The 14,999-nt window shown below is 35.6% G+C and overlaps 1 protein-coding gene across 2 annotated transcripts in view; it reads right to left on the bottom strand.

Annotated features, from left to right (window-relative positions):
* Nucleotides 1–208: 208 nt before the first annotated feature.
* LOC106150496 (nicotinate phosphoribosyltransferase) overlaps nucleotides 209–14,999 on the bottom strand; it is a 32,717-nt gene continuing 17,926 nt past the window's right edge. For both annotated transcript variants that reach the window (XM_087019028.1, XM_087019029.1), the window contains one exon: nucleotides 209–14,718. In XM_087019028.1, coding sequence (XP_086875154.1) covers nucleotides 14,641–14,718 — 78 coding nt within the window. In that variant the 3' untranslated portion in view covers nucleotides 209–14,640. The remainder of the gene's footprint in view (nucleotides 14,719–14,999) is intronic.

Genomic DNA, 14,999 nt, shown 5'->3' with positions numbered 1-14,999 from the left:
AAGAAATTAAACTACTAAAGGTTTTCTGTTATTGGTTCCATTTCTAATATTTATTTCAGATTAAAGTCACTGAAGATGATGATGGCACTAGTGCTGAATTAAAAACAGAAAAGTTGGATAAAGATGTAAGTTCACATACACCCTTTTCAAACAGAAAAATGAATACACAACTAAGTACAGTACATCCATGAACTTGTACAATAATATATATGTATTCAAATTTTTATTTTCGTTTTACAGATTGGTAAGGTTTATTGTTGCCTGCCTATTCATTACAGTTATTCTAACATGCTAGTAAATTGCTTCATGGTTCAGACAACAGTAACATTTACATTACATATACATTTTTCACCCCCCCCCCCCAAAAAAAAAGGAAAGAATGTACATTGTACAAATTAGTACAATTATTAGTTTATATATAAATCTACACATATTCAAATTATCAATGTTGTTTGACAGTTTGCAGAGGATTATCATAGCCTATCTGGCACTGAGGATGAAAATGACTCTCAAAGATTGCAAAATGTAAGAAAATTCAAAATTTATAGCCGTTCTACCATGTTATAAATTGTAAAACAGCCAAAACAGCTACATTTTCATATTGAGATATTTTATCAAGAATGACATGAAGACATATTTGGTATTTTGTGGCCGTGTCTTACAGATGACAATTTGGAGGTGGAGGAAAGTTCAGGTGAAGAAGAAAAGGAAAGGGAGGTGAATAATGTAAGAACTTGTAACAATGTAAGAATGAATAATTGAAGAATTCATTACAGTTATTCTAACATGCTTAATTGCTTCATGCTTCAGCCAATTAACAGTGTAACACTTACAAAACATAAGCATACTGAGGGAGGGATAGAACAATTAAACTAGAGGATCAGAGAGGCGATACCGCCTCCGAATATTGTACCACCAGCTGGAGCAAGCGCATTCGTATAGACCCCCACATACACAAAATAAGGGACATAGCCACCAGTTTTGTGCTTGACAAGCTGTAAAAATGCAATCAACAAGAATTTTTAAACTATTGCAAAAAATATATATGGTACAATCAAATTTAAGTTCTTCGTAAGGTAGGTCAAGGGTCAATTTCAAGGTCACAGTAAATTGCCAGTATATGACTTCCTATTCAAGTTCAAGAGTAACTATGGACCTATCTCTGTCAAGTTTGAAGTTAAAAGAGAAAGAAATTAGCAGAGTTCAGTTCATGATAAAAAGTATGTCAAAGGTCAATTTCAAGGTCACATTTAGATTGCCAGTATATGAATTCCTATTCATGTTCAATAGTAACTATGGACCTATCTCTGCCAGTTTTGGAGATAAAAGGGAAGCAAAATTTGCAAAGTTCAGTTTATGGTGAAAAGTAGGTCAAAGGTCAATTTTGAGGTCACATTTAGATTGCCAGTATATGACTTCCTATTCAAGTTCAATAGTAACTATGGACCTATCTCTGCCAGTTTTGGAGATAAAAGGGAAGTAAATTTTGCAAAGTTCAGTTTATGGTGAAAAGTAGGTCAAAGGTCAATTTTAAGGTCACATTTAGATTGCCAGTATATGACTTCCTATTCAAGTTCAATAGTAACTATGGACCTATCTCTGCCAGTTTTGGAGATAAAAGGAAAGCAAAATTTGCAAAATTTAGTTCATGGTGAAAAGTAGGTCAAAGGTCAATTTCAAGGTCACATTTAGATTGCCAGTATATGAATTCCTATTCATGTTCAATAGTAACTATGGACCTATCTCTGCCAGTTTTGGAGATAAAAGGGAAGCAAAATTTGCAAAGTTCAGTTTATGGTGAAAAGTAGGTCAAAGGTCAATTTTGAGGTCACATTTAGATTGCCAGTATATGACTTCCTATTCAAGTTCAAGAGTAACTATGGACCTATCTCTGCCAGTTTTGGAGATAAAAGGGAAGTAAATTTTGCAAAGTTCAGTTTATGGTGAAAAGTAGGTCAAAGGTCAATTTTAAGGTCACATTTAGATTGCCAGTATATGACTTCCTATTCAAGTTCAATAGTAACTATGGACCTATCTCTGCCAGTTTTGGAGATAAAAGGAAAGCAAAATTTGCAAAGTTCAGTTCATGGTGAAAAGTAGGTCAAAGGTCAATTTCAAGGTCACATTTAGATTGCCAGTATATGACTTCCTATTCAAGTTCAATAGTAACTATGGACCTATCTCAGCCAGTTTTGGAGATAAAAGGAAAGCAAAATTTGCAAAATTTAGTTCATGGTGAAAAGTAGGTCAAAGGTCAATTTCAAGGTCACATTTAGATTGCCAGTATATGAATTCCTATTCATGTTCAATAGTAACTATGGACCTATCTCTGCCAGTTTTGGAGATAAAAGGGAAGCAAAATTTGCAAAGTTCAGTTTATGGTGAAAAGTAGGTCAAAGGTCAATTTTGAGGTCACATTTAGATTGCCAGTATATGACTTCCTATTCAAGTTCAATAGTAACTATGGACCTATCTCTGCCAGTTTTGGAGATAAAAGGGAAGCAAAATTTGCAAAGTTCAGTTTATGGTGAAAAGTAGGTCAAAGGTCAATTTTGAGGTGACATTTAGATTGCCAGTATATGACTTCCTATTCAAGTTCAATAGTAACTATGGACCTATCTCTGCCAGTTTTGGAGATAAAAGGGAAGTAAATTTTGCAAAGTTCAGTTTATGGTGAAAAGTAGGTCAAAGGTCAATTTTAAGGTCACATTTAGATTGCCAGTATATGACTTCTTATTCAAGTTCAATAGTAACTATGGACCTATCTCTGCCAGTTTTGGAGATAAAAGGAAAGCAAAATTTGCAAAGTTCAGTTCATGGTGAAGAGTAGGTCAAAGGTCAATTTCAAGGTCACATTTAGATTGCCAGTATATGACTTCCTATTCAAGTTCAATAGTAACTATGGACCTATCTCAGCCAGTTTTGGAGATAAAAGGGAAGCAAAATTTGCAAAATTTAGTTCATGGTGAAAAGTAGGTCAAAGGTCACTTTCAAGGTCATAGTAAGATTGCCAGTATATGACTTCCTATTCAACTTCAATAGTAACTATGGACCTATCTCTGCCAGTTTTGGAGATATAAGGGACTAAATGTTATAATTTTGGAGTTACCATAATGTGCCTTAAATTTCGTACAGAAAAAATTAATTAAAATAAAGAAAATGTCATTTTGGTCAAAATTCTTGAAATAGGAGGTGCTCTGAAGTTTCAGAAGTTCAAATTTGATGAAATAATGTCATTTTTGAACACAAGTTGTCTGCTTTGCCAAGCCTTATGTTTTATTTTTCCAGAGTTCAAAATTTATTATCCATTACCGTACTGCACATTTTGCTTTTACCACCAATATGTACTTTTTGATACAGCGTAACTCGAAAACCGTATGGAATACAAAAAAACCGAGACCACTTCCAGTGTTGGGCTTTACATGCTCTACAAAATGCAAAAAAGAATGGGTCTCTAGCATTAACGGTTCCCGAATTAGAGACAGTTTTCAGTTTCGGTATCTTATGGCCGCTACTCCCGTGAAAATTCACCGATTGACCCCAAATTCATGGAGATGAAAGATGACCTGAAGGGTAACACCTTCCAATAATATTATTGGTTAAGTCTGTGTGGTGTCTGAATAACAGGGAAAAAAAATTTTTTTTCGTAAAAAATTTAATTTTTTTGAAAATTTTGGCCCATTTGACCTTGAAGTAAAGGTCAAAGGTCAAATCCAAGGGTATATTTGAAATCTACACATATGACTTTTGGAAAGCCGTCTATAGAAATTTTTCCCATAACTCCTTCCGTAGGGTAGATAATTAGCATTTAATTTTGCCATTTTTAGACAAGGGTGCATTGCAATGAGTGCCACACCCAGACCCCAATACCGACAAAGCCCAAATTTTACGTGGAACGAGTTGAGATTATAGGTGACCTAAATCCATGAGATGGGTACGGGGGCCCTTACCGTCTAGGAGGAGAAGCGGTAACGGTAGCCGTCCGGCGGAGCCGGCGGAGCCGGCGGAACGATCCGGACGGGACCGAAACCATGTGTACCGCCAGCGCTAACGCTGGTGGTACAATAAATGGTTTTTCCCATGTGAATGAAGCTTTGATTCAAATATTTTAGGTTAGTGTTTTAAATACCAGCAAAGTGGGCAGTAGTTAACTGGGGAGAGAGAGAAAGGTAAGAAACTCCAATGTAGCAATAAAATTTATTGCAAACTGTTTTAAAAAAACTTTTTTGAGAAATACATCCAACTGATTTGACAGAATCTGTATATCATAAAAAGAAGACAAAGATAACACTGATATTTTATTTTCATTTTTTAATCATGCAACTATACCTAATCAACTACAGATTTAACATTATTTCAGGGCCGTGGAATCAGTGCAGTAGAAGATGAGGTGTACCAAATTCTCTCTGATCTCCTAAGTGGCAGAAAGGTGCGAAGTGAACTGCAACAGAGATCTAAAGTTAAAGAAACGGGCAAAGCTCGTGCAGCTTTGAGACGATTTGACTCTAGGAAATATTCTCTTAAAGAAATTAATGACAAAACAGAAATCATGTGTGAAGGGAGAGTGGTGCCTAAAAAGTCACAAATACCCAACATTATCAAAGAGGCACACACCAAAACAAAAGGGGCTGGAAAAGAAAGATTGTATTATCACATACGAAATTCAGTTAGTGGTATTGGCAGGGTTCCAATCCTATCTACACTGAATATAATGCCTCAAAATCGCCCCAAATTTGACAATGCGCCTCAGATAAAACCAGTTGTTGCCTCTCGTCCCCAAAAGATCAATCAAGTGGATCTTATAGACATAAGTAAATATAAAAAAATGGGTACAAATATATTTTAGAAATTTTGGATGTGTTAAGTCGTTTTGTAAAACGAGTGGCATTAAAAGAGAAGTCTTCTGAGGCTGTGGCAGCTGCGCTGTGCAGCCACTTTGCTGTTGTGGGGCCTCCATCAATACTGCAGGCAGACAATGGTGGAGAATTTAAGGATGCCACTTAAAACCAGTTGTTGCCTCTAGTCCCCAAAAGATCAATCAAGTAGATCTTATAGACATGAGTAAATATAAAAAAATGGGTACAATATATTTTAGAAATTTTGGATGTGTTTAGTTGTTTTGTAAAAGGTGTGGCATTAAAAGAGAAGTCTTCCTACAGATTTAATGTTATTTCAGGGTTGTGGAATCAGTGAAGTAGAAGATGAGGTGAACAATCTCTTAAGTGGCAGAAAGCTGCGCAGTGAACTGCAACAGAGATCTAAAGTTAAAGAAACAGGCAAAACCCGTGCAGCTTTGAGACGATTTGACTCTAGGAAATATTCTCTTAAAGAAATTAATGACAAAACAGAAATCATGTGTGAAGGGAGAGTGGTGCCTAAAAAGTCACAAGTACCCAACATTATCAAAGAGGCACACACCAAAACAAAAGGGGCTGGAAAAGAAAGATTATATTACCACATAAGAAATTCAGTTAGTGGCATTGGCAGGGTTCCAATCCTATCTACACTGAATATAATGCCTCAAAATCTCCCCAAATTTGACAATGCGCCTCAGATAAAACCAGTTGTTGCCTCTCGTCCCTAAAAAGATCAATCAAGTGGATCTTACAGACATGAGTAAATATAAAAAAAATGGGTACAAATATATTTTAGAAATTGTGGATGTGTTTAATCGTTTTGTAAAACGAGTGGCATTGAAAGAGAAGTCTTCTGAGGCCGTGGCAGCTGTGCTGTGCAGCCACTTTGCTGTTGTGGGACCTCCATCAATACTGCAGGCAGACAATGGTGGAGAATTTAAGGGTGCCACTTAAAACCAGTTGTTGCCTCTCATCCCCAAAAGATCAATCAAGTGGATCTTATAGACATGAGTAAATATAAAAAAATGGGTACAAATATATTTTAGAAATTTTGGACGTGTTTAGTCGTTTTGTAAAAGGAGTGGCATTAAAAGAGAAGTCTTCCTACAGATTTAATATTATTTCAGGGTCGTGGAATCAGTGCAGTAGAAGATGAGGTGAACCAAATGCTGTACAATCTCTTAAATGGCAGAAAGCTGCGCAGAGAACTGCAACAGAGATCTTAAGTTAAAGAAACAGGCAAAACCCGTGCAGCTTTGAGACGATTTGACTCTAGGAAATATTCTCTCAAAGAAATTAATGGAAAAATGGAAATCATGTGTGAAGGGAGAGTGGTGTCTAAAAAGTCACAAGTACCCAACATTATCAAAGAGGCACACACCAAAACAAAAGGGGCTGGAAAAGAAAGATTGTATTATCACATACGAAATTCAGCTAGTGGTATTGGCAGGGTTCCAATCCTATCTACACTGAATATAATGCCTCAAAATCGCCCCAAATTTGACAATGCGCCTCAGATAAAACCAGTTGTTGCCTCTCGTCCCCAAAAGATCAATCAAGTGGATCTTATAGACATGAGTTAATATAAAAAAATGGGTACAAATATATTTTAGAAATTTTGGACATGTTTAGTCGTTTTGTAAAACGAGTGGCATTAAAAGAGAAGTCTTCTGAGGCTGTGGCAGCTGTGCTGTGCAGCCACTTTGCTGTTGTGGGGCCTCCATCAATACTGCAGGCAGACAGTGGTGGAGAATTTAAGGGTGCCACTTAAAACCAGTTGTTGCCTCTAGTCCCCAAAAGATCAATCAAGTGGATCTAATAGACATGAGTAAATATAAAAAAATGGGTACAAATATATTTTAGAAATTTTGGACGTGTTCAGTTGTTTTGTAAAACGAGTGGCATTAAAAGATAAGTCATCAGAGGCCGTTGCAGCTGCGCTGTGCAGCCACTTTTCTGTTGTGGGGCCTCTGACAATTCTGCAGGCAGACAATGGTGGGGAGTTCAAGGGTGCCACTTAAGCACTGATGGAGAAATTGGGTGTAAAGATAATTAATGGCTGCCCATACCATCCACAATCGCAAGGCAAGGCAAGTGCTGACTCATGTAAAGATCACCTATACTGTCAAGATTACATCGCAAACTGATGCCATATATTTGTCCAGGTTGAACGCAGTCATCAGGGGTTTCAAAGAATGGTGGAACAAGACATGGCAGAACATGGTCCAAGCTTTGACTGGACACAAATGCTGTGTACATTCGATTTTCTTCAGAATAACCTGGCACATTCATCGTAAGGTACATATATGGTCTACAGGTTCAACATGACATAGATCTTTTGTACTTTGTCATTAGTAACTATTATACCTTTTGAAATGAGCAGTGTTATCCCTGCCCTAATGAGTCTTAGAGGTGGTAACGTAAGCAAAAATTTGGGTGGAGGGGGGGGGGGCGGGGTTGCAGCTTGGTGCATTATAGGCTATTACAAACATCTTGTAATTGCAGGCATGATGACGCCTTTTAATGTCTTCTTTGGAAGGAAGTAAAATTACAGCAAGTAATCCAATGGAAACTGCAACAATGATGAGGCCAGTTCAGTTGTAAGGAAAGGCAAGTGCCGACACACGTAATGATCATCTAAACTGATGCCATGCTTGTTGAAAACCATCTCATTTAATAGGACTGAACATTCATACAACCAAAATTCTACATTATTCTTATTTTCTTTAAATATTCCACAGACTCATTAACAGCATTCTAAAAATCTTAAATGACAAATAAAAAACAAAACAAAGCTAATATGTATTTACTGTACATATATTCTTAGTCAATAATGGCTTGAATATCAACATCAACTGGTTGACGGCAGAGTTTAATATGATGACTGGCCAGTCTTTCTAAAATAAAATATCAAATTTAAAATGGAATAAAACATTAAATGCAAGTGCAAAGAGAAGTCAAGTAATTTGTGAGTGGGAATAAATTGCTCTTTTCCCCCAGGAAAAATAATTTTGGCAAAGTTTGGCAGGAAAATCCCATGGCGTTGGTCTTAAAGAAATAGTCATCAGTCCTGTGAGCCAACTAAACTAGAATTCTGGATATTTTGTGATAGGTAAGTCACTTAGCTATACCTAGTCAACTACTGATTTAAGACTCTTTCAGGGTCAAGAATCAGCACTGTGGAGGATGACGTTTACAGAATTCTCTATGACCTCTTAAGTGGTGGAAAGCTGAGAAGCAAAATTCAGCAGAGATCAAAAGGAAGAGATACAGGCAAAGCCCGTGTGGCATTAAGAAGACATGGTGGCAAAAAATACCCTCAAAAACATAAATGGAAAAACTGCCATAATTTTTGAGACAAAGTTGTACAAAAAAAAAAAAAAAAAATCAGACGTGCCCAAAATCACCAAGAAAGCACAAGCAAAAACCAGAGGGGGCTGGAAAAGAACGCCTTTGATATTAATTCTGTGGGTGGTATTGGCAGGGCACTAAATCTCTTGACAGTTTAGAGAATTTTCTGACCTCTTTAGTGGTAGAAAGCTGAGAAGTGAAATTCATCAGAGATCAAAAAGAAGAGATACAAGCAAAGCCATGCAGCACTTAGAAGATATGACAGCAAAATTACTCCCTCAAGAACATACAAACATATAAATGGAAAAAACTGCCATAATGTACAAAGGCATAATTGTAAAAAAAAAAAAAAAAATCAGACATTCCCAAAATCATCAAAGAGGCACAAACAAAAACCTTAGGGGTTGGAAAAAATGCAATATTACCATAGTAGGAATTCAGTATGTGGTATTTGGAAGGTACCAATTCTCTCTACCCTGAATAAAATGCCTCAAAATCACCCCAAATTTGACAATGCACCTCAGATAAAACCAGTTGTTGCCTCTCATCCACAAAAGATAAATAAAGTTGACCTTATAGGCATGACCAAATATGAATAACATAGATACAAATACATTTTGGAAATTGTTGATGTTTTCATCAGATTTGTAATAAAAACAGGCAGCATTGAAGGACAAATTAGCAGAGGCCGTAGCTGATGCTTTATGCAACTACTTTTCGGTGGTAGGACCTCCATTTGTAGTGCAAGACGATAATGGGGGAAAGTGAAAGGGGGCCACCCAAATACTCATGCAGATATGGGTGTCACCATCATTAATAGTCCAGGAAATTGGTGAAAAATTGTGCATTTTTTACCTACAAGCATGAAATTTGGCACACTTATGGACAATAAAATTCTAAGCAAATTTGGATATATGGGCATGTCTGAAAATTCCAAAATGGCCGTCAAATCCAATATGGCCACCAAAATATCTTTTCAAATTAAAACTTCAAGTACATAGTCTTCTAATGACTTAAAATATCATATAAAGGTTAGAAAACACCATGGTATGAATCCTTCAGGTGTATTAAATCCAAAATGGCCGCCAAAAGTAAAAAAGCAGACCATTTATTCAAGATATCCATTTGAATGGGGAATTCATCAAGCACTTAAAACCACAAGCATAAAATTTGGCAGGTCTGTGGAAAATGAAATTCTGAGCAAGTTTGGATGTATGGGCATATCCGAAAATTTAAAAATGGCCTTCAAATCCAAGATGGCCTCCATAAATACGGCTTCTAATTAAAACTTCAAGTATATAGTCTTTTAAGGACGTAAATATCATACAAAGGTTAAAAAACACCACGGTATGAATTCAGAATCAATATTTGCTTTTTTAGGTGTATTAAATCCAAAATGGCCGCCAATAGTAAAAAGCACTCTACTAATCCAAGATATCCAGCAGAGTGGTTATTTCATCAAAAACTACAAGCATGGCATTTGGTACAGTTGTAAAACAGGATTCCAAGCACTTTTGGATGTATGAGCATGTCTAAAAATTTCAATATATGGCCCCCAAATCCAATATAGCCGACACAAATACCCGTTCAAATTAAAACTTCAAGTATAATCCTATAATAACTTAAGATAACATTTTATGGTTAGACAAGACTATGGTATGCATGAAGTATCAATATTTGATTCTTTAAGTGTATAGAAATCCAAAATGGCCTCCAAAAATAAGAAAAACAGGCCACTCACAGCAGCAGTATGGTGAATTCATCATGCACTTAAAACTACAAGCATAAAAATTGGTTCAATTGTACAGAACAGGATTCTAAGCAATTCGTTATATAGGGACATGTCTGAATATTCTAATATGGCCACTAAAACCCTTTTAAAGTAAAAAAGACTACTATATAACCTGACTGACAACAGTCTTTACTCTTTTTTGGTTTTTCGCTCCTTTAGTTACATTTAGACCCAAATGACCATAAAAAATGGAACAGGACTCCTTTTGGTCTAGTTGTGACACCACATGCAGCAATTCTATATATGTCAAGGATATGAAAATGTCAAGGTATTTTCACAAATAAGTTTCAAATTAACGAAAGTTATTTTATCAAGTAAGTGTTGTACATTTTATGGGCGGTCAACCTTTTACTTTAGTAAATGGACAATATCTCAACAGAGGATAACAGCTAGCTACACCGAAATTTCTACTTATTTGGTTAAATAATTTTCATTCATTAATGTGTGCCTAGCTTTACTAGTAGTTGTGTTTCCCTCAGCTTTCCCAGTATTTCCTTAAAGCTAAAGCTTCTACATGTAATCCACTTTCCCCAACAAAATACCAAGAGGCATTGGTCGTTTTTAACACCAGAAAGCATCAGTTTACATGCATGAGGGTCAATAGGAATATGAAAGTGTGGTAGGGCATAGTAGTAGATGTAGGTTACTAGTGTGAACCCTTATAGGACCAGTCTTCCAATGCTTCTGACTCAGTTTACATGCATGACGGTCCATAGGAACATGAAAGTGTGGAAGGGCATATTAGTAGATGTAGGTTACTAGTGTGAACCCTTATAGCACCAGTCTTCCAATGCTTCTGACTCCCCTCACCACAGTTAGCAACTGCACACATAACTACAAACAGATGTGGTAGGAGCTACCTGGTAGATTTTGTAAGCTGGGTAAGTGAATACTCCTCATGGCTTCATTCTGGATTGTCCCACAGAGACAATGATGCCGGAAATCTCATGAATTTTTACCTTTCAAAGTCCATATTGCACTAATCTCTTGGTGTAATCCTCAGAATACATCGCTTTTTGAAGTTTTGTATGTATTAACTGTCTGGAGGATTTTAATTCTTTTATTTTCATGTTCAGTTTTTCGAAAGTATAAGTTTGTAACTAAACAAGTTGCCAAATGATCAAATGAAAACCAAAGTTTGGCGCCTATAGATCAGTGCTTCTTTTTTAGTGCACGAAGTGTGAAGTCTGCAATGCAACTCTTGGATACAGCACGTATCAACACCTGCCCTCTGTTTGGGGTACAGGTATTTCTTTGCTCATAAATTTTCACTAAATTCTCGGTAGCCATTACTGCGAATGTACTAAAGCCAATTTTTTAAATAAGAAGCTTTTCTAATTTACTTTTGAAGCACAAGATAACATCATAACATTATCGAGTGCAAATGTGCCCCGCTTTTAGTACTTTACCAATGAAAAACACCAAATTGTTGAGACCTATATGTTTGATTAGCTGTCATTTTTGTTATATTTATGAGCATTTGATGAAGCGCCATGCACTGATCTAGCTGAAGAATCATAACCAACAGACAAAATTGGTACACCCCAAGTTTTTTATATTTGCCTCTTTAAGGCTAAGTTATTCTGGTGTTTCTTTCACATTTTATGGATTTTGCACGATCCTTTTTTTCTAAGAAAGGGGGAGTCACTCATGAGTGCCATATAAGAAGATTGCTAACTGGGAATTGATCTAAATGAGAATCCAGAGCAAAAAGTCAAACTACTTATGTTGGTTTATCAAAAGAAGGACTTTTTTCAGTACATAATAAATGTATCATGCTTGATGGTTTTTTAAAAACTCTGTAGAATAGCTCCTGCACAGGTAGGAATATGCTGATTATACAGGTAGTTTGCAAAGCCCACATGCCTATTCCCGAGTGATTACAATTCAATAGTTGTGGTCTGCTGACTTTTGGAGGCCATTTTGGAATTTTAAAACCTTAAGTGGCAGATATTGATACTTCATACATACAATGGTATTTTCTAACCATTAAATGATATTTTTAGAAAAGACTATACAAATAACTTTCACCTTGAAAGGGTATTTTGGGGGCAATATTGAAATTGGCTGCCATATTGGAATTTTCAGACATGCCCCTATATCCAACGTTGCTTAGAATCATGTTCTACATAACTGTGCCAATTTTTATGCTTGTAATTGTAAGTGCTTGATGATTTTACAAAACTGCTGCATATTTTGCGTAAGTAAACTGCTTATTTTACTTTTGGAGGCCATTTTGGAATTCTATACACCTGTAGAAACGGATATTGATAATTCATTCATAGCATGATATTTTCCAGCTATAAAATGATATTCTAAACCATTTTAGGACTATATATTAGATGTTTTAATTTAAAAGAGTATTTGTGGCGGCCATATTGGATTTGGCGGCCATACTGGAATTTTCAGACATGCCCATATATCCAAAAAAGCTTAGAATTCCATTATCTACAACTGTGGCAAAATTCATGCTTGTAGGTAAAAAACGCACAATTCACCCTTTTTTCTGCACCAATTTCTTGGACTATAATGGCAGACCATTTTATCCTCAGTTCCAAGGAAAGGCAAGTGTAGACTATTATGATTATCTATACTGTCATTTAGCCTCCTTCACAAACTGATGCCATGCTAGTTGCATACCATCTCATACATTTCATACAACCGAAACTCTACATTATTTTCTTTAAATATGCCCAAGAGTCATAAACTGCATTCTAGAAATCTTAAATGACAAAAAAAAAAAAAAAAAGCTAATATGTATTTACATATATCCTTATTTAATGACTTGAATGTCAACAACAACTGACTGTTAACAACAACAACAAACATAAATAAATAATTAAAAATAAATAAATATTAGATAAATAAATAAATAAATAAATAAATAAATAAATAAAAGAAGCACTTAGTAAAATAATCAATCAAATTAGTTTTTACTGAAAAATCACCCTGGGAAGGCTTTTCAATGGTTTAACTTCATTACTAATACATCATTTATTCTATATATTTATACCTTAACTGAATTCAATTGTTCACAATAAAATCGGAGAGTGATCCAGCACTCTTTCTTGACAACACTAAATCTAAATCACTTAGCACTATGGACATCATCGTGTCTACACACGGTCTAAACAGCCCAAATAAAGACTATACATGAACATTTGTGCAAAATGTTGCCGGTCATGTGATAAGAAGTTTTGTTTGAATTAATAAACTATCCACCGCGAACTCTATGCCACAACACCTCTAGCACCTACAGGAAGTATTAATGGCATATGGCGGGAGAGGGTGGCAGTATATTATTTGACATGTCCTCACATTTCACCGAAAACCATCCCTAAAAACAAATAAAGCGCATATTTCTATGGTCACATAACATCTCCAGGTACGTATCCTAAATAACAGATATGACATGTGCCAGCTTCTTCAATTTCAAATCTCCATATGAACAGGAAGTGGGCAAATGGGGAAGTTTTCATTATTATTATTTTTTTTTTTTCAAAGCTCAACATCAATAAGATGTGGGAAATTTCAAACTGAAAAAGCTTGGCCTTATTGGATCTGAAACTCTATTGGAGGTATATTTTTCCACTGAAAATTACAATAATGTAAGGCCAGACAAAACTGATGCATTGGTTCAGGATCGTGAACGCCACTACTTTTTTTTTTTTTAATTACCCTTTTCGGTACTGGTTGGGTAAGAAGAAAAATTTTACCGCTGACCCCAGATTTAAAATTGCCTTTACTGTGAATCTGACAATCTCTACCCCAACCCCACCCTATAAATAAATAAATAAATAAATAGAAACACGTTTACAGAGAGTTCTAACTTGTTTACCAATTTATCAATTTTGTCAGACCTTATTGTTGTCATACACTTGCTTTATGTTAAAACAATCAACAATGGTCAATAATTTTGCTCCATGATATAAGAAATGTTCCCATGATTTTAACTGGTGTAAACTATAAATCTCACATTCATGGCACTTTTACTACAGTGCAATTGGATAATGCAAATAATATCATTTTGAAAAATATTCAAGTTTCTGATTACCAATTGCATGTGCATAAATTGTTAGTATCAAACTGACAAATCCACTAAGACATTGTAGTCATGTGACAGACAATAAAAATAACTAAAAATTTATACTTGTATAATTCTATTAATGATGAATCCTATAATTTGAAAATATTTTTTGCTTCTGATTAGCGTTCACATGTATTTGTCACATGGTAAAAATGGACTAGGCAACGCTCACTTAGACACCAAACCCAAGTTTATTACAATTATGATTTTTAAATATTTATAAATTTAATTTATCTATAAAAAATCCTACCACTGGCTGGGTCTTTCCAATATTGCAAACATCCCTCAAATTGTAGGCCTTCAGCTGGAAATTGATTTCTGGCAGTAATCTTGACTCAGCTGTGAAAAGACACTTGCTCCTTGTGGTTCCCAGGTCACATGACATAATGGTTTTCTCCTATTGGCTGTCGTATGTCACATGACAAAATTATTTCCGCCTATTGGTTGCCAGATGTCACCTTCTTTGGTTATCTAATATAACATGACTAGTGACAATGTACAATATGCTTATGACTCGGAGAAAAATTCCTATTGGCTGACAAATGTCACATGACTTAGGAAAGCTCTCCTATTGGTGCATTGTCCAACCACAAATCATGCATGAAGTTGTAAAGTTGATCTGACACAGATACCTAAAGAAAAAAAAATGTTAAAGCTTCAGAACTGACATCAACTTGGAATCAATGCCTAAAATGAACAAAGCTGAAAGATTCTTATAAGGTCTTCATCACAGGTTTTCAATTATTTACTATCTCCATAAAATATACTGCTCATTTTGGGGAAAAAAGCCTTCAGTGTCCCATTTAGTAAAACTACTGCATCATCAAAAGTAGTCGGTGGCTTTTTAGCATCATGATATCTTGCTGGTCATGAATTGTATTTTAGCATATAAAAGTTGGCTCTAAATCTTGTG

Source organism: Lingula anatina, chromosome 8, assembly GCF_051362555.1.
Source record: "Lingula anatina isolate TDL-2025a chromosome 8, LinAna3.0, whole genome shotgun sequence".
Taxonomy (NCBI): domain Eukaryota; kingdom Metazoa; phylum Brachiopoda; class Lingulata; order Lingulida; family Lingulidae; genus Lingula; species Lingula anatina.
Note: the sequence above shows the minus strand (reverse complement) of the source record. Positions and strands in the feature narration are given on the sequence as shown.